At 38.9% G+C, this 19,733-nt stretch overlaps 1 protein-coding gene across 2 annotated transcripts; it reads left to right on the plus strand.

The window, feature by feature from the left end:
- Positions 1-905: 905 nt before the first annotated feature.
- f8 (coagulation factor VIII, procoagulant component) lies at positions 906-19,397 on the plus strand. 2 transcript variants are annotated; one of them, XM_034690782.1, is made up of 27 exons: positions 906-1,102; positions 1,397-1,500; positions 1,803-1,925; positions 3,003-3,215; positions 4,293-4,475; positions 4,617-4,720; positions 5,069-5,189; positions 5,310-5,565; positions 5,658-5,823; positions 5,987-6,074; positions 6,914-7,125; positions 8,199-8,337; positions 8,765-8,974; positions 9,214-10,019; positions 10,129-10,271; positions 11,478-11,643; positions 11,784-12,023; positions 12,386-12,614; positions 12,700-12,882; positions 13,100-13,216; positions 14,569-14,640; positions 14,772-14,857; positions 15,012-15,167; positions 15,580-15,724; positions 15,823-15,977; positions 18,422-18,604; positions 18,726-19,397. In XM_034690782.1, the coding sequence occupies exons 1-27, from the start codon at positions 927-929 to the stop codon at positions 18,873-18,875; spliced, it is 4,926 nt and encodes a 1,641-aa protein (XP_034546673.1). In that variant the 5' UTR covers positions 906-926; the 3' UTR covers positions 18,876-19,397. The 2 variants fall into 2 exon arrangements, with proteins under 2 accessions (XP_034546673.1, XP_034546674.1); XM_034690783.1 differs by lacking the exons at positions 906-1,102; positions 1,397-1,500; positions 1,803-1,925; positions 3,003-3,215; positions 4,293-4,475 and adding an exon at positions 4,931-4,955 and having other exon boundaries at positions 4,664-4,720.
- Positions 19,398-19,733: the final 336 nt, after the last annotated feature.

Raw genomic sequence — 19,733 nt, forward strand, 5'->3', positions numbered from 1 at the left:
TGCAGTACTTCTTACTTACCACAAGGAGGCAGTAATGGTTTCCTCATTTTTAAGAGTGATTGTAGTGGTATTATAAATTGTAAGTTCTCTCTAGCTGATCATCTATTCCCTCTTACCCAGTATATCCTATATATTTTGACGGCTTTATTTTATACCTGTTTAACTTGGTTATTAGTTTAGGATTTTTAAAATGATCTATACGAGAACACGCGGCATAATCAGCATAAAAAGCTCCGGATGTGTCATATAACCTTTAGTAATAATTAAACTATGGACTACAACCTACAAATGATTAACTTTTTTCTCCTACAATTTTACTTTTGAAGCAGATGGCATGAAGGGGGTTAGATAAAGTTTTTAAATGGAACTTGCTGCCTTTATAAATAGTTAATTCATCTACCATCATCTATGTTATACAGCTTACTTTACATATCAACAGCAGCAATCCTCTGGCTGGTTATCACTGCTATGTTACATTAAAGTAAGGTTACATCAGTTGGCAATCCATTAATTAGTCAATAGAGTTTTTTGCGTCTAACTTTAACAGAAGCAGACAATCAAAACGCTGGTCGGGGCTCGTCAAAAGCTTGGTAGAGTAACGTTTAAGATCAATTACGAAATTTTTAATTAAAAAAAGAAAGATAAGCTGACGTGTGTTTGGAAACATTGCAATCAGCCAGAGGGATTTTTTCCTGCCTCTGTTCTCTAACAACGTATATTGCATTAAACAGTTGTGTCAAACTGACATAACCTATTTCTCCCCAGGAAATCCGATTTCATGATAGCACAGTGCGCCCAATCTGACGCGCACACTCTCACAATGCGCCCCCACTTGCGACTGTAGTTTCCCCGTCACTTATCCTCCCTCCACCCTCCGCCTCCCTTTATATATTTCAGTCCAGAGGTGGAGCAGCAGAGCCCGGGCAATGTTTGACCTGCTCACCGCCATGATAGCGACCCTGTTGCCGCTTCTGCTGTTCTGCTTCTCCCCGGGAGAAACTCAACAAGACCCCGCTCCTGTCAGACATTATTATGTAGCGGCTAAGGAAATCGGCTGGGACTACATCCACCTGGACGATGCTGACCCATTGTCTGAGCAGAGGTGAGGATTTATTTGTTTGATTAAGCCAAACCACTCTGATGTGTCACTCAGCCCTCAAAGACTAGTTTTGTTTTAACACCGTGTACAAAGAGGTTATACAAATTCATGATACTAGGCTTTCTATAATTTATTACTTGTTCGTGTTCAAGGTGAAAATGTGAGGATATGATAAAATAAAGACATTGTTACATATCAAGAAAGAGATAAGCCTGTTTATAAGTTGTGTTTTAAGTATTTGTTTTCATATTAAATTATACTATGGTTTATTTATGGTTTATATTTGTTTTATTGAAGGGGGGGAAGGTCCAAAGATAATCCTCAAAAATATATCAAGGCAGTGTACAGGGAGTACACAGATTCCACATACACTGTCCCCAGGCCAAGGCCAGCATGGACAGGTAGGTTTCTTTCTTTTATATCCTATATTTCTTTTTTATTCTTTCTATATCTCTCCTGTAACATATTTCTTTCATGTTTTTTTATATCATGTACTTATATTTCTCATAGTTTCTATGATTTCTGACATTTAACATATTTATTAATAGTTAGCATCCTAAGGACAACCCTGGTAACTTTAGAAAATAGAATTACAACAGCAAAAAGATGTCCAGAACCTGCAATGAATTTCATGAATAAGTTGTTATTTGCCAGTTCAGTATCAGAGCATCATTTCATATTCATCATTATTTTCTGGTTGCAGGTATCCAAGGCCCAGTGATCGTGGCCAAGGCCAGTGACAGGGTGGTGGTTCACTTCAAAAACCTGGCCTCTCAGTCGTACAGTATCAGCCCCGTGGGGATCAGCTACTGGAAACTGTCTGAAGGTATTCCAATGAATAGAAAGAGCTTAGGTCATCCTTTGAAGAGGAACTTTGTTACTTTCTCTTATGCATCAAGTCACAAACTGAACGTTAGTCAGCAGCATCCTGATCATCTTGTGCATTTTTTGAATCAGCATTTTGACTCATAACCTCTTGGTAGTATAAAGTTGATGTGACAGCATAAATGAGTCAATAGCAAACTATAAAAAGCATTTGAGCCTGGTGACTCAATACTGCTACTGCATTAAGGAAACAATCCAAGTCTGATCCTACTCATAAGCCTTTTTGATGAAGTCGGCTTAACTTTGGGGACCAAACAGGAGTGCAGAAAAAGAGTTATTTGGAAAGAGAAATGATGTTGAAATCAAATTACAGTAACCGTGAATCATTTTGCTATCATAATGAAAAAGGGAAGCTTGCCAAAAAAGGAAAACACAGTAACCGTTATCACTATCTTCTGCACACAGCTTCCTTGGAGCCGAACGGTCATTCTCACCACATCAGTCCTCCCTCTGCATCACACACATAGAAGTGTAATGTGGTTTAAAGCGTACAAGACAGCAAAAGAAACAGTTGAATATCCCTGATCTGGGAAGATATTATGGTTCATACTCTACACAGAAGGTGTTGGCATTTGTCCTAATGCTGCTGTACAACTAAAGCAGTCATTTCCTGTAAACGGCTCAAGTCTTCCTCACACAGGGTTTGATTCCTATGAGAGCTTCAACATAATCTGAAAAGCTGCACATGTCAAGCCAAAGAGTGAGCCTCCATGAAGACAATGTTTTCTCATAACCTTGTAGTATCTAGGGGGGAGACATTATTAAACATTATTATGAGTCAGTGCCAGACCAGATACATTGTGGTCTTACTTTCACCTCCATTCATGGCTGCATTTATGATGCAGTTTATTTGTTGTAGTAAAATTTGCCATTACCAACTCTCCTGAGTCACATTTTCCCCAGTTTACTGATCTGTTTATCTACGAAGGATCAGACAAAATAACTTTTAGTTTCCCTGCTTTGACTCACCTCTACTGCTGCACGTGAGAAGAGTCATGCTGATGCCTTTTCTTTCCAGGAGCTGGGTATGATGACTCCACAACGGGTCAGGAGAAGGAGGATGATGCTGTCCCTCCTGGAGGATACTATGAGTATGTGTGGGATATCAGCGCCAAAGACAGTCCCACCATCAGTGATCCAGAGTGTCTCACCTACTCCTACTCATCCCAGGTGGACCCAGTCCGTGATGTAAACTCAGGACTCATCGGTGCCCTGCTTATCTGCAAATCAAGTATGTTTGTGGTAGGAAAAAGGGAGGCATTTATTTAATACCTTTTCAGAGCATCTAGTTTTACCACCCAACATATACTATATTGAAAATAAGGAGACTCCCTATGACCTAACATTTTCAAAGCTTCCGTTGGTTTCTCATAATCCATCAACGCACACAGGGATAGAGGAATATTAGATTAAGTTGAAGTTTAAATTGAATTATCCAATTATTTCATTGAAGCTCTCATTTTAATATTTTTCTTTGCGGAGTTACTCCGTTATCAAAGTAAGTGATGCAATGATGAATGGTGTGTCTGTGGAGGCACAGTGTCTAAAGTCAAGATAACTGTCTTACCACATGTTTGAGGTTGTACGCTTCAAGAAGTCTACCATTTGTAGGATATAAACCTTGGGTGAGTGATGTTAATATGGTAACTTATTCTGCATTAAACATTTGGCATTTTAACAAAATAAATTAAACCACTTAAAAAAAATCATAAAAGCTGAAAAGCTATCTTAAAATAACACTAGCTGGTTAGCAAAGCTTTTGGCTAGAAATATGATAGCCTAGCTAACCAGCTAGGGTTTTTAAAGCGTCTTGGTATGACATTTGTTGTGATTTGGCGCTATGTGAACAAAGATTGATTGATTGATCTCAAACTAGATAAATAATTTATATAGTAGGGTTATATTTACGGCAACAGATCTAACTTGAATTGATTTGAGATTAAATTATCCCTCAAGTGAATGAGATTATTGCTGCATCCACAGTAGCTATGAGTGCAACAAAGATTTAGAATTGAGTGTCTTTGTCATGCTAGCATCTTTTTGAGGCTGTAACTGGCTACCTCAGTTATAGTTATAGTTATGGTAGTGTGCTAACATGCTGATGTTGAGGGAATTAAAATGATTCACTTTCGAGCAGATGGTAGCCCCCAGTGGGAGTCAGCAACCCAGCAAAGTATTGTACTTTAAAGTGAGGGGAACAATGCATTTCACAGTTTTAAGACATTTCACCCAAAACCTATATCTGCCAAATAAAAGAAAACACATACTTTATGACAAAACATCCCTTGTATAATATTTATTTTCCCAGGTGCTTTCTCTGAAGATGGCCAGAGGAAACATCCAGGGTTCGTCCTGCTGTTTGCCGTGTTTGACGAGACCAAAAGCTGGTACGGAGAGGTAGGGGAGAGAATGAGCAGAGAGAAGTTCAAGAGGAGCAGCAACAGGAAAGAATACCACACCATCAATGGATATGTCAACTCCACGTTACCCGGTAATGAACTAGACTGGCTGTAGATCAGGATTTTGTTCTATGAAGCTGTGCTGTAATGTTAAGTGTTGCTGACATGGTGCTCAGTGTATCAGTGGTCAACACAGGACCATGACCTCATTCCTTCTCTCCTTCTATTTGCAGGTTTGAAAGTGTGTCAGGGTCATAATCATGTGTTTTGGCATCTGATTGGGATGGGCACAGCTCCAGAAATACACTCCATTCAGATTCAGGATCACACCCTGCAGGTAATTCAAGTTTGTATATCCTAGACAGTTAAAACTTATTAATACATACAATACACAACAATTTTACACTCAACTTTTTCTGTAATTTTTTTTCTTTTGAAAAACTTTTTTGAAGTTCTGCAGCTTGTTCAGAAGACAATTTTTTCAATGTACTTCCTATCAAAAAGCTAGATGAGACGATTGATACCACTTTCATATGTGTACATTTAGTGAGGAGCAGGAGCAGGAGCCGGAGGTATGATAGCCTAACTTAGCCCATCATTAGAAGTATATATGTATAAAGTAAAAAATAAAATTCACTGAAAAGTACATTACATTAAAAAGTACACATTGACTTTGTTTTTTTAGGTGTCGGCCCATCGTAAAGCCACCATGGAGGTGACTCCTATGACATTCATCACTGCAAATCTTAGACCTGCTACAGTTGGTCGCTTTCTCATCAGCTGTCAGATATATGCTCACCGCCACGGTAATGAAAAGCCAAAAAGTAGCCCAGACTTTTACAATCTGTTTTCTTAAGTACAACAATTAATCCTCCCCTGTTTAAACTGCAACTGCATTGCTCATATTACATTACTTTCCTTCCCAGATGGTATGAATGCTCTGTTTGAGGTGGAGAAATGCACAGAGCCTGCTGGACCAGGCATGCGTAACGTCAAACAGAAGGATGAAATGGAAAACAGTTATCAGGACTATAACTTCAATGTGGTCAACTCCAATAGCTTTCAGACATCACAAGTGCAAGTAAGATCATTCGGGGGCGAGCAGTCTCAGATCTGGAAGCACTTCATCGCCATTGAAGAGGTCACCTGGGACTACGCTGGTCATCTCAAACCCACAGACATGTATGAAAACAAATAAACATCAGAAAAGCAGAAGAACATTTTGTTGGTTGCTAATTGAACTGAATTTTTCCTTTTTTTCTTTGACGCTTTAGTAAGCTGCAGTCTGAATATCTGCCTGCAGCTCCACATCACCTGGGGTACAGGTATAAAAAAGTAGCCTATGTGGAGTACACAGATGGATCTTTCACTCAGAAGAAAACCCCTGACTCGATACTGCTGGGTCCTCTTCTGAAGGGAAAAATCAAGGACCAAATCCATGTGAGTGACACAATTTTTAAGCACAAAAAAAAACAACGAATCAGTCTTTGTGTAAGTTAATGTTTGAGCTCCAACAAAAGAAACTTTTGGTTGTAAAAGCCATATTAAGCTGCTTGTAAGTAAAACTTTGAAACGATTACCCCTGGTTTAATTGTGTCTTCAGATAACTTTGAGAAACATGGCCGATCGCCCTTTCAACATCTACCCCAATGGGATTACCCAGATATACCCACTGGACAGGTCCTCAGAAGGTAAGCTTCAGCATTGACACAAACCAATATTCAGAATGACCTTTTTCCAAGGTTTTAATAGCCTTAAACTTGTATGAGATCAAAATTAAGGTTTCTTGCAGAGCACAAGCCCCTGAAGAACCCCATAAATGCATGTGGGATATTCACCCAAAAGATGATCAAGCGATCCCCACTCCCACTGCGCAGAACTGCAGTCGCATTGTCAAAGATCTGACCTGTATCTGATTTTGGACCACAAATGACAGTGGCCCAAATCTGATTTGAAAAGATCTTATTCTATGTGACTTGTGCTGTCCACACTGTCATAAAAGAATCAGATATGAGTCACATATGAGAAAAAAAAATCTGATTTAGATCACTTTTGCCTGCAGTGTGAATGTAGCCCTATTGTGTGTGGTTTCAACCAGGGCTCAAGTTTACTTAAAAGCACTGCATAAAGCTTTGGCTCACCAGCCTCATTGCTCAACTTTAAGCATCATTAGCCTAGCTTATTCCTCCCTTTTCCGACTCTGTATCCAGAACTGTCTTTGAGCATGTTTCCTCTTTGTAGATTCAAATCTGGAAACCCAAACCCTTCTAAGCTTTTCATCACTATCACACCCAGTAAACAAATTTCTGGCCATGTTAGATCCTGCTTTTAACTTGTATGAACATGTACTGAGGAGTTTTTCAACTGGGAAGTGTTTGCATACATTTCCATATTGTTTCAGTTCAAAATTCTAACCTTGTTTTTCTACTAGTGTTTTCCCCCAATAACAAAACATGATACATGCCCTCTCTTTATATTATTCACAAGTTATTTATCTTTATAGTTCAGTCTAATCTCATCTAATCTGCAGAGAAGGACCTGCGCTCAATGGGAGTGCCCCCCAACGCGACATTTACCTATGTTTGGAGGCTAACAGTAGATGATGGGCCCTTGACTGGAGACCCACAGTGTCTGACCCAGATGTATCAGAGCACAATAAATCCAGAGAGGGACTTGGCTTCTGGGCTGGTGGGCACCTTTCTGATCTGCAAGCATGGAGCCTTAAACACCAAAGGACGCCTGGTGAGATGAATATTTCTGTGTTATTAATAAACTAGGAGATCTGTGCTTTTTATAGAGAAAAATAATCGGTTACACTTTACAATAATGGAACCGTTTTCTTAGGGAAATAATGCTTGAACTAATGATCCTGTCACTATGACTTCATGTAATGACAAAGTGTTTAATACATCATTAGTTAAGGTATGGTAATTAACAGTTACTTCATACATCAGTTCATATATCACCAAATTTGCTGGACATACAAGTTTTCTTTAGGATAATTGCATATATACAGATATATGTGTGTGTGTTTGTGTGTGTGTACGTGCGTGTGCGTTTGTGTGTGTGTCTGTGTTTATATACTATATATATATGTATATGTATATGTATATGTATATATACACACCATTTGATTTGATTTGATGTCTTAATTTCGAACATGTAAAAGTACAAATAGAAAAAAGTTTGTTCTCAGAAATATGACGTTTCATGGGGCGCTGGTGGCCTAGCGGTCTAAGCGCCCCACGTTCAGAGGCTACAGTCCTCGTCGCAGGGGTTGCTGGTACGATTCCTAGACGGTCAACCATTTCCTGCATGTCTTCCCCCGCTCTCTACTCCCCACGTTTCCTGTCTCTCTTCAGCTGTCCTATAAAATAAAGGCAAAAAGGCCTTTAAAAGAAATATGACGTTTAAAAATTCACCCTGAGAGGCTGTTCATATGCAATTATCCTAAAAAAAAACTTGTATGTCCAGCAAATTTGGTCATATATGAACTGATGTATGAAGTAACTGTTAATTACCATACCTTAACTAATGATGTATTTAACACTCATTAGTTCATGGTGAACAACAGGAATTCACTATTAATTCATACAGAAAAGCATCATGAGTCATGCATTACTTCAACATGAATTAAGCATTATTTCGCTAAGAAAACTGTTCCATTATTGTAAAGTGTTACCAAATACTCATTATAGGTATCACCACAAGGGTTCATTTGAAAAATCTTTTGAAATTGAAGACTCCAGTGTCAGTAGTACAGTGTTGTACAAAGTTCCCTGTGTCTCTTATTCTGGATCTATTTCTGCCTACAGATTGTCCCTGATAGTGAGTTGAGTGTGGTATTTGCTGTGTTTGATGAAAACAGAAGTTGGTACTTCAACGAAAACATGCAGAATTCCAGCCAAATCACCCCAAACACAACTGAATTCTACAAATCAAATGTCATTCACAGTAAGTTCAAGATATCATTTACATTGAATAATGACCTCAGAAAGTTAGATAACAATCCCTCCTCAGGTGTTGACAGAATGAATAGTATGAAATAAACAGATACCAAGCTCTGAGCTTTTAGTGTTTATTCAAACCTGCAGTGATTTTATTTCCCAATAACAGGCAAATGTAAGTCCATTATTACCTCTCTTTTATCCCTGATTTGGTCTCCACCAAGTAAGAGGGGACTCAGGGCACAGTATGTCTTGAACTTGAAAACTGTTGTTGCAATCACTCTAGACAGCCAAACAATTAGTAAAAGTTAAAAAACAAAGGAGGGTACAATTTCAGGTGATACTTAGTTATTTTAAGAGCATTGCATTTTCAACATTTAATACATTAGGATAATAAGATGCATTTTAATAACTGACTTTTCCTTCAACTTTAGGTGTGAACGGCATCATGTTTAACACGCGACAGTTTGCCATTCGCAAGACTGACGTCACCTTCTGGCATGTGGCCAACGTGGGCACCCAGAGTGACTTCCTGTCAGTTTATTTCACTGGAAACCTCTTCCAATACCAAGGCCTCCACCAGTCTGTCCTCACCCTGTTCCCCATGACTGGTGTGACTGTTTCAATGGAATCAGAGGTGATAGGTAAGACTAAAGTTTCTGTCGTTTGAACTTTTTTTACCCCTCTTTTCAACTATCTGACTCGGGTGGTGGTTGTTGTTGTTGGTTTCTGGTCAGTCCCACATAACACACAATTATTTAAACTTAATCCTAAATTCCTGTGAAGAGGCTCCTGAGAAGAACATTTTTTGTTGCACTAAGAAAGAAATTACACAGGTATTTTACTCTTGAGTCATATTAATTCCTGCTCTTATCGTCTTTAGGTGAGTGGGAGATCAGCGCCTTCGACAGCAGCCTGAAAAAACGCGGCATGAGTGTCCATTACACTGTTCCTCACTCCATCACCGGAGAGCACCAACTAGTTGACAGTCCTGAGGATGAAGACCTTTCCGAGTTCATGGATGATATGCAGAGGAGCAGAAGGTCTCATAATCACACCGTGCTGGTCACAGTGTGTAATAACAGTACTCAGTCAGTAAACACTTCTGGTCTAAATGTCACTGAAGCTGAGAGGGCTGTAGGAAACGCAGGATGTCAGCTGAAAGAAGTGACAAAAATCACATCAATGGATGAACTAAATGAAGAAATCCCTCTGGATGTGCTGGAGGCAATAGATGGAGACGAAGAATGGACTGAGTCTCAGACGGGGGCTGAAGCTGGAGGAGCGGGAGCCAGAAGACGGAGAAGACAAACTGAAGGGAACTGGACGGATGTAGATATCAGTTCGGGGGCCTCTGAAGATGGAGGCACTGAGATAGAGATTGGAGAACAGGCTGCAAAAAATGTATCTTACAGAAGTGAGGAGGTCAAAATTGATTTAATTAGTGAAATGTTAAGTTTAAAAAATGAGACAAAGGAGGAGCTTGAGGAGAGTAACGAGATCTTGTTGAACAAAGATCCACTGCTGGACACGGAGATCCACACTGAAGAAAAAACAGATTCAGAAGAAATGAATCAAAACCAAATTCTATCTGAACTCCTAAGACGTCATGTGGAGTTAAACCTCACAGCTGATAACAACACCATGATGACGGACCTTTCTCTTGAGTATGATGACTACAGCCAAGAGGTACTATTTCCCGTCTTTGCATGTCGCTAAAACATTCATTTAAGGGATATTATTCTTTATTTTATGTACACATTTTGCCCTTATAATAAAACTATATAATTTATTGCAGGTTAACAGCACATCAGATGTATTTGGCACGGACTACATTGACCCTCGCTCTGGAGAGATCAGATCTCAAACTTACTACATTGCTGCAGAGGAGATCACTTGGGACTACGGCATCAGAAAACCACGTCAGCTCATTAAACCCAGGCATGAATAATATTGCTTCATATTTACATGCAGGACTTTGAGAAATTAAGAAATAGGATTACTCGCTGTCTCGCCCACTTCCCAAGAAATTCTCACATCTGTGTTAGACTGGACCAGTTTTATAGATGAATCCATTGATCTGCCTACAAGTGCTTCTAAAAGTCACTGATAAACACTTTGTTTATCATTCCCTCCACCAGAATGACATTAACATACTGCATCTTATGGTGTTATGTTTTCTACCTTAAGTATCTTAGTTTGCAAGTGTTGCCATGTTAGCATGATAAAAAGTTAACAAATCAAAGGGCTTCTATAGAATCTGAAACCAAATTTAAATAAATAAATAATAGAGCATGATAGTCCTTTAAATTCAGTTTTAAATTAACTCCAAATGGACTTCTTGGATTGCATTTACTTGTCTCTCCAGTGCATAAATTAATACACTCCCACAGCCATTGCTCTTTGTACTGTTTTAATGGATGAGTGTTTGCATTCTGAATCCCTTATTTATCGAGTGTCACTACTGAGTGTGGATTTTTATTCTGTGGTAATAGTGTCTACAATTATATAAACTGGTCTCTTCAGAAAAACAAAATGTAACACATTGTGACCCATCTGGGTCGAAGTCAACAATTAGTGTGTTTACATTGACTTGAGTATCCCAGTTATGAGCCTTGTCCCAGTTTTTATCATCGTCATGATATGGCGTTTACATGCATACAGAGAAACCTACTCTTTCATTTCCTGTATACGTGATGCATATTTGTATTCTGGTTTCTGATTACTGCATCTTATCCTTGCAGGCGCCTGTGATGTCCATTTTTAACAACACAAACTGCAGCAGTTTTGAAATCTATGTAAAATGAGACCACTGTGGCTTAGCTCTATTTAATGCTAACATCAGATTTCAGATATGGCACATCGATCGGATTTCCAGCCACATTATATTCTTTCATTACTGAAAGACAAAATTAGTTTTTTTCGTCACCTCAGAGGACAGAGGCTCCCTTTGACACTAACATGTTTGTTTTGCTGATACATCACTTGAGGCTGTGACTGCGCAGGTAGTCGGCAGCTTTCAGAGTTCGCCAATTAGCAAAAATCAGGTGTCTTAAACAGGGCTAAGGGAGACCGAAGTCCATGTAACGTAATCAGTATGTATGCACTTTCAAATCGAATGTTGTCACAACTTAATCCTCTCTTTAGGGAAATGCGCCGTGGGATGAGGAAGTTCTTGCCAGAGTATAAGAAAGTTGTGTTTCGAGCCTACTGGGACGAAAACTTTAACAATCCCTTAGGCAGAGGAGAGTTCCAGCAACACCTGGGAATTATGGGACCAGTTATCAGCGCAGAGGTTAATGAACGCTTCACTGTGAGTAATACTTTTGCAATGCAAAAATGATATGTTTTTCTGTAGTCACATGATCTAGTTATACTGTGAAATATGAAGACAACACTGTGATTTTTCTGTCATATCTGGTGACCTGGTTTATTCTCTCTTTCTTATTCAAGGTGCTCTTTAAGAACAAGGCATCCAGACCTTACTCCTTTCACCTTCAGGGAGTCTATGATCATGTACATGGGGCTGGTATTTCCCAAACTCACACCCCCACAGCTCCGCCCGGGGTCCCAGGAGATCCTGTGCCTCCTGGGGAGGCACGGACCTACAACTGGAAAGTAACCAAGAAGCAAGGGCCATCCGAGAATGAATTTGACTGCAAAGCTGGAGCTTATTACTCCACTGTGGATAAGGTCTATTGTTGTTTTCACTTTATAACTGCTCCAACTTTATTGTTCGTATACAGCATGCACTGTCTGTGTATACAGCCTTTGTGCTTGTGTGTAAATACTCTGTTTTGTCTTTCTGTGTCTTTCCTTTGCTAAATAGTATCATACATGTATAAAACATTCAGTGTTTAGTCTTTTGATGAGTTGATTGTTATTTAAGAATCAGTACCCAAAAGGCATTTTTGTAACAAAATTAAATTGCAATTATGAAATATTTCCCATTTTGATCAAAAGGTTTTTATTTTTTGAATCAATGCTTTAATCTTAGGCTCCAGGTATATGAAGAGAAGAAAACTGTTTTTTTATACTGTTTTTCTGTTTTTCAGGAGAGGGACCTTCATTCAGGTCTGATCGGTCCACTGTTGATCTGCAAACCAGATACCCTTCAGACTCAGAAAATGCTGGAAAAAAACGTTGCAGAGTTCTCCCTTCTTTTCCACATGTTTGATGAAACTAAAAGCTGGTACATGGAGGAGAACCTGCAGCGTCACTGTGCACCACCCTGTCAGGTCAACACTGAGGACCCTTGGTACCACACCAGCAACAAGTTTGCAGGTGGAGACATTGTACAGAGTTTGTGTCATGTTGAAATAGAAGTCTTTTTGTATTTCTCAGAAATAATGCCCATATTTTCCCACAGCAATAAATGGTTACGTGGCAGAGACACTCCCGGGCCTGTTGGCTGCTCAGCGCCAAAAAGTTCGGTGGCACCTGCTGAATGTCGGAAGTGACGGTGAATACCATGCTGTACACTTCCATGGTTTACCTTTCACCGTTCACACGAATCAGGAACACCGTATGGGGGTCTACAATCTCTACCCTGGTAAACACACACTAACTTACATGGAAAGAAGTTTTCCTGCCTAGTTAACATTAGTCCTACTAAAACACTGGCTGAAAGCAGTTTCATGGAGAAATACTTCAGAAACTGAAAAAGTACTGAACCACAAAATGAATCTAGCTTATTTTCCTGCTGTTGTTTTATACACACTGGTTATCATATTCTTGACCATATGTTCATGTTTCTCTCATTTCTTCAGGTGTGTTTGCTACAGTTGAGATGGAACCCCCCAACGTTGGCACATGGCTGGTGGAGAACACCATAGGAGAGTACCAGCTGGCTGGCATGAGAGCTAAACTACTGGTCCATAACCCAAGTAAGTACATACTGTGTAGCATTTCTGTAAACAGTATTAATACAACATATATATTCGTATGTATGATGTATCATCGAAATAATTCATGCAAAATTCGATAGCTTTCTGTCCATGAATCTCTTAGCCACACTAGCAATCAGCAGTGGTAGTGTCAGTCCCTGTGGTGTGCCTCAAGCACAGCCCAAACAGGATGAATCCCAGTCATTTTGTTGTTTCCCCTACTTTTCATTTAGGGCCAGCCATTGTTCAGGATTAACCCCTTTTAAGAACCACTGTTCAAGGAAATGTCCTTGAAAAGCAAAATTCCTGTCAGCCTCAGATGAACTCTGAGAATCTGAGATTAGCATGCTAACTCACCATGCTTCACTCTTGGTAACCTCTAGCATTGTGTCATGTTAAACAAAAGTTTCCAAACAATATTATATGTAAATATCAGTTGTGAGGCTGTATTAGTAGACAAAAACATCATCGTTACTCAGGTTAGCATAACATACTAGAAAAACAATACATGGGTATGCAACGCTAAATATCTTCTCAGGGTTTGCTAGCTGTCTTTTCTGTGTCTGTGCTAACTCAGAATGAGCCACAAAAAAACCTGACCCAAAGTAGACAGAGCTTCTCTATGTTAACAGTAACATTTGTTCCTTTTCACTGACACTGAATAAGCCTTAGTAAGCAGACCCACATTCAGCCATACCGAATGGTATGGTTAAAAAATGCATCCTTGAAAGTGGGGTAGGGTCTTTGAAGGAGTACTTAAGGAAGGAATGTATTTGGGGTTTGACTTCAAATATCTATAGTATTCTCAGTTAAACTACATACTCCACTTTGATCTAATGTATGTGAGCTTGATCTATGTTAGCATGCTAATGTTTAACCGTAAAATTAGCATGCAAACATCTCACAGATTTTTGAATACAAGTCAACCATAAGCCTGCTTTTTGTTGCAGAAATGTCTTTAAAATGTAGACTCAAGTATGCAGATATAAAAATCAACCTAAGCGCATAGATGAGACACCTCCTCAAGGTCTGGTAAAGAACAGATGAGGAAATTCTGTGGCGTGTAATGAGTGTAACAGCCTCACATCATCTGGATTTGATCAAGAGATGATGGAGATTTTGAAACACTTAGGACCCGATCTACTAAAGGTTTGCGTGTATAAAAACACGTGCAAACTTGATAGCGCACACAAAGCTGATGTACTAACCGTAGCGTTGTCTTCATTTCCAGAAACACACTCGAATATGAAAATAGATAACGTTGTTTTCTACTGTCAGCATTTTTAAAAAGCACAAAATAAAATTAAAGGTACAATTATTGAGCCAACTTTTCTGACTGTTATGTCATGCAGAATGTGTAATGCCTCTGGGGATGAAGTTAGGACGGATTGAAGATTCCCAGATCACAGCGTCAGATAACATGGGTAAGACAGATTAATTTTTCCTCTTTTTATGAGGGGAGTCAACCCAACAAGAAAAAAAACAATGCTCAAAAAGTAGGGAAAAAAAGAGCTTGAGTTATAAATCCTAACTGTGCTTAAACATATGTTTACAGATAGCTGGCAGCCAAGGCTGGCCAGACTGGATCAGTCCGGTTATATCAATGCCTGGATGGGCAGAAACAGTAACTCCTGGTTACAGGTAACTTAAAACAAAGTATGCTACATTATCCAGGACCCACAATGTCCAAAACAAGATCTTAGTAGATATTTTTTCTTGTAATTTGCCACATATGGACCTAAAACACAGAAAGAGCAAGGTAAAGTGAATTGAAATGTGTTGTATGTCTCATCAGGTGGACCTGCAGAGGCCCACCCTGCTGCATGGTGTGCAGACACAGGGGGTCAGGGCTAAGCTGTGGGACTACTTCATCAGAGTCTTTAGCATTTCTTACAGTCTGGACCAAGAGACCTGGAGCACTTACAGAGGAAACAAAACAAAGCAGAAGCATGTATGTATTCTGTTGTGGAGCTCACATATGGTACATCAGTTAGGATCAGGGTTACCATTTGACAGCTGTACAAACGTAACTTGGACACACTTTAATGGAACTGTTTGGGCTGTGAATTTTATTTTTCAGCAACTGCTGAACAATAAGTAGTAAAACTTATTAAGGGAGCTTCAGTTGTCTCTGCATTATGATAAGTTTACATTGTCAAATAAATAAATACAGTAAATGAAGCAAATCATTTACTGCCGGGTTTGTTTAGTCTCTGCAACTCCAGAAATAAGAAAGCAATCTGCGTCCTTCAATGTAGAGAATTAGCCTAAAACCATTTCCTATCATATGCTCAAAAGTGCATTGATCTGAAGTGTATTTCTCCTAAAGTCTGAGCTGAACTCTCTTTTTTGCTTTATTTCAGAGGTTTCCTGGTAACATTGACAGCTCCAGTGTGAAAACAAACCCCATCATTCCACCGATTGTTGCCCGCTATGTCAGGATTCATCCCTTAGATTTTAAACACAGGCCTGCCCTGAGACTGGAGCTGTTGGGCTGTGATCTAAATAGTGAGTTATACCAACAGCAGCAGATTCAAATGCTTATCTAATTTTATACTGTCTAAATGTGCTGGAAGCGTTTCTTTAATGTGTGCGTTTGTGATCAGGTTGCTCTCTGCCTCTCGGGCTCCAGAATCAGATGTCCTCGATTCCAGACAACAGCTTTATAGCTTCATCACATTATTCATCTCTGCTGCGAAGCTGGGCCCCCCATCTCGCCCGCCTACATCTGGAAGGCAGCACCAATGCCTGGAGGCCAAAGGTGAGCACAAACATACACAAAGTATTAATACAGTTCTAATTTACTACACAAGCAAGCAAAAATCTGTAGTATTGCAAAACGGAAAGCAATTCTATGGGAGGAGCATATTTAACATGACAGCCACTAATAAGTACCATCTAGCCACAAGTTTAATTAGAGACTACAGTCCTCCTTGCACTGGGCACAGAATTAATGCCAGGTCCCAACATGATTTGCAGCACTTTAGTTTCCCAGCAAGGGTTTCTGACAGGAAGTGTTTGGACTTTCAGGGAACTCTGTTGTCCCATGTGAGAGTCAATGTAAAGTTGTTATTCCTGACCCAAACCACAATCTTTGACGAAACAGAACCAAACTGTTGCACAACACAAATGATTAGGTCAAGACAAGAAAACAATTTTTTGGTTTTGTTACTTCAAAAACACAGTTTTGGTTAAGATAATCAGTCACATGAGCCATACTGCACTTATACAAGAACATTGGTCTACTGGGAGAAAGCCTCGTGTATGAGTGACTAATCCAGCCTTACATACTTTTATTTTCATCACTTTCTCTTGAGCAGTTATTCTCACACTTGAGGGCCTGGTGCCATTCACTTTGTCAGCTGTATTGCAAAGACAAGCAAGAAACTTCCCAGTGATGTTTTGAAAGTGTGATTCTTGGATTCATTGTTCTGGATGTGAAATTCCTGCGACTCATTACAAAGGGATTCAACTACCTGGTTGAACACTCCAGATACAGTTAAAATCTGGATAGTGTATCCCGAACCTCCACCAACAATGTGCCATCAATGAGGAAAATTTGGAAGTTGCATGTTGCAGTGTCACTTTGATTGACTCTTTTGTAAAGGTGGCTTGTTGTTGTTTCATTCCAGTTTGATGACACACTGATGTTGAAATTCTGTATTTTTTGCAGTGTTCCAAATAATTATTAAAATAAAATAAAAAAAATTAAATTAAATGTGAAACCCAGAGAGAGAAAGAGATTGGATTAAATGAACCCTTGTTACCCTTTCAGTCTCCACTCTTCTAATTATTGAGCTCTGAAGTAGCTACACTCCTCCTTCTCCTCAGCTTATCTTTGTTACACCCTGAAGCAATGATTCCAGAGGTGTGACTTTTTCCCTTTGTCAGGCATTGGAGCTGTTATTGTAGATCACATGTCAAACAATAGCACTTGTGATCCATGGACAGAGGCCATTTACAGCAGGGCCAAATATTATCTTGTTCAGTGACCCTCCAAAGGCTGCCATGAAAACAGACGGGCAAGGAGTTTGTCATTGTTCTCAAAATGTAGTGGAAACAGGAAATAATTTCCCTGTGCATGTGTTCAACTTGAAAAGTTAGATTTTTAGATTAGAAATTAAAAGCATTTTTGTTGGAATTTATAGGTGTGCCTATTTTTTCCCTAACAGTCAAAACCTGAAAGTTTTCATGAATACAAGGCAAAACCTAAAACTCCCACATTTACAGCTCATGTGGTTCTGCCCTGTGCAGCCACATTATGTCAGTGGAAAAGAGTGGAAAGATGCTCTGCCAGAGAACATTATCCTGGTTTATAAGTTTATGAGTCATCCCAGAGGAACGTGGGAGAGGAAGCAATGTGCTGTTCCCTTTGGCCATCACTACATCTGTTTGTCTGTACTCCTTTGTTTTGGCTACTTGTATTTCATTCAGAAGCTGGTATCAATTTATTTCAGTTTCATGAAGCTTCCCTCATTTTATTGCAAGTATTGTGCTTATAACCTTTGTATTTCTCCAGGCTTATTCAGGGTATCATGTCCTTCTGCAGCTAACATGTAGTCAAACTGATAATGAGGTTGGATCAGGACTTTTCTTGGCCAACAAACATTTAGATTTTACCTTGAAAGATTTAAGTCTGCTGAAATGTGAAACAGCGTCAACATCTGAGATTGAACATATTCATAAAGATTAGTATAGTTACAATGTTGAAATGTCATTTAGCAGAGGCTTTTATTCAAAGCGACGTACATACGAGAACAAGAACAACACATGCAAAGATCTAGACAAGAGGAAACAAGATCAGTAAGTGTAACAAAGAGCTTCAAGTCAATTTGGTTGCAGGTACTGCCAAGCAGTGTAAAGGCAATGCACAAAAGTAAATAAGGAATTTATTTATTTTTTAATTAAAAAAATAATTAAATGTTTTAATGTTTTTATTTTTATTTATTATTATTATTATTATTATTATTATTATTATTATTATTATTATTATTATTATTATTATTATTATTATTTATTATTATTATTATTATTTATTAATTATTATTATTATTATTATTATTATTTTCTTGGTTCTGTCTGGTGCCTGAGCATCAGTGTAGCAGTATAAAGGACTTTTTGTTTTCTTTCTTTTTCTTATTCTTATCTCTTTTTTCTGAGATAAAAATATATTACAAAAAAAAATCTTCTTTCCTTTCACTACAGAACAACAACCCCCATGAGTGGCTGCAAGTTGACTTGGGGAAGGTAAAACGCATCACAGCAGTCATAACCCAAGGAGCACGATCACTGCTGACCCAAATGATGGTGACGGAGTTCTCAGTCACCATAAGCCGCGATGGACACCAATGGGACAGTGTGCTAGAAGAGAGCTCCCAAAGAGAAAAGGTGCATATTGTTCCTTGTGACTGAGCATGTCTAACTTTATCTAACCTTTGAATTATGGTCTTAAAAGTTCATCAATCACCCCAAACTCACATTTTTTTTCTATATTTTTTTCCATCCTCAGATCTTCCAAGGAAACAACGATTCGGATGAGGAGGCTTTCAATGCTTTTGACCCCCCTCTGTTTGGCAAATTCCTTCGTATCCACCCGCGGGGTTGGATTAATGGCATCGCTCTGCGCCTGGAGTTACTGGGCTGTGAAACCCAGCAGTGATTCTGACACACATGGCTTATCTAACCAACACCATGCAGCAGCATTTTAGCAAACAAATATATCATTGTTTCATTATGTTGTCATTGCTTGAAAGATGAAAATGTTATTTTGTTATTCTGAGCACTTATAAAGTGACATATATTTTATAAGACTAGTCGTACAGGAGAGCTGCTTCTCCTCTCTCCACAGCGTTTACATTTGTATCCCTTTTCACATCATGTTTTTGGTCATTTAAGCTGGAAAATTGTTGTATTGTGTTTGTCTTTATTTTGATATTGTAATGTTGAAAAAAAGAAGGCGTTTATTTAAAGGCAAGTATTTTATAAGACCTCAAGAATTCTAAAAACATATCTTGAGCTACACAGTGTTTTGTATGTCAAGCTAACCTATTTTAAGTGCGTGTAAATATTTCAGAGCCAGATGGATGTATAAACTTTGAATGGTTGATGTATATTGTTAGAAAAGTCTGTATTAACATATTTTTATGCTTTACTGGAGTTTACATAAATACTGAATCTCAAATGATGTCACTGGTGTTTATTTCACACCCCAGATAAAATATATAAGGAACAAATAAACAGACGTCCTACTTCTGTTCCCGCTCAAAACAATATCCGAAGAATCAACGGCTTAAGAACCAAACCAAGGTTGGTGTCTGGACACAAGCAAACAAGGAGAAGGGCGTCTCATGTCAGAAAAGACTCAGAGCTTTCCCTTTGCTTTAGTTTCTTCCCTCTCCCAGCACATTATCTCTGTTCTTTCTTCTCTACATCTGTCTTCAGTCCAAAAAGTTCCCCAACTGTTATTCTGGCTTATCCAGCTCCACCAGGCCCTCCCATCAGAAACAATAGACCACTC

This window comes from Notolabrus celidotus, chromosome 8, assembly GCF_009762535.1.
Source record: "Notolabrus celidotus isolate fNotCel1 chromosome 8, fNotCel1.pri, whole genome shotgun sequence".
In the NCBI taxonomy this organism is placed as follows: domain Eukaryota; kingdom Metazoa; phylum Chordata; class Actinopteri; order Labriformes; family Labridae; genus Notolabrus; species Notolabrus celidotus.

Bases quoted from the DNA above. Each gene is read 5' to 3' on its own strand.
- f8 (XM_034690782.1), top strand. From the start codon at position 927: ATGTTTGACCTGCTCACCGCCATGATAGCGACCCTGTTGCCGCTTCTG. The intron at 1,103-1,396 runs GTGAGGATTTAT...GTTTTATTGAAG, and splicing joins GACCCATTGTCTGAGCAGAG to GGGGGGAAGGTCCAAAGATA. The intron at 10,020-10,128 runs GTACTATTTCCC...AATTTATTGCAG, and splicing joins ATGATGACTACAGCCAAGAG to GTTAACAGCACATCAGATGT.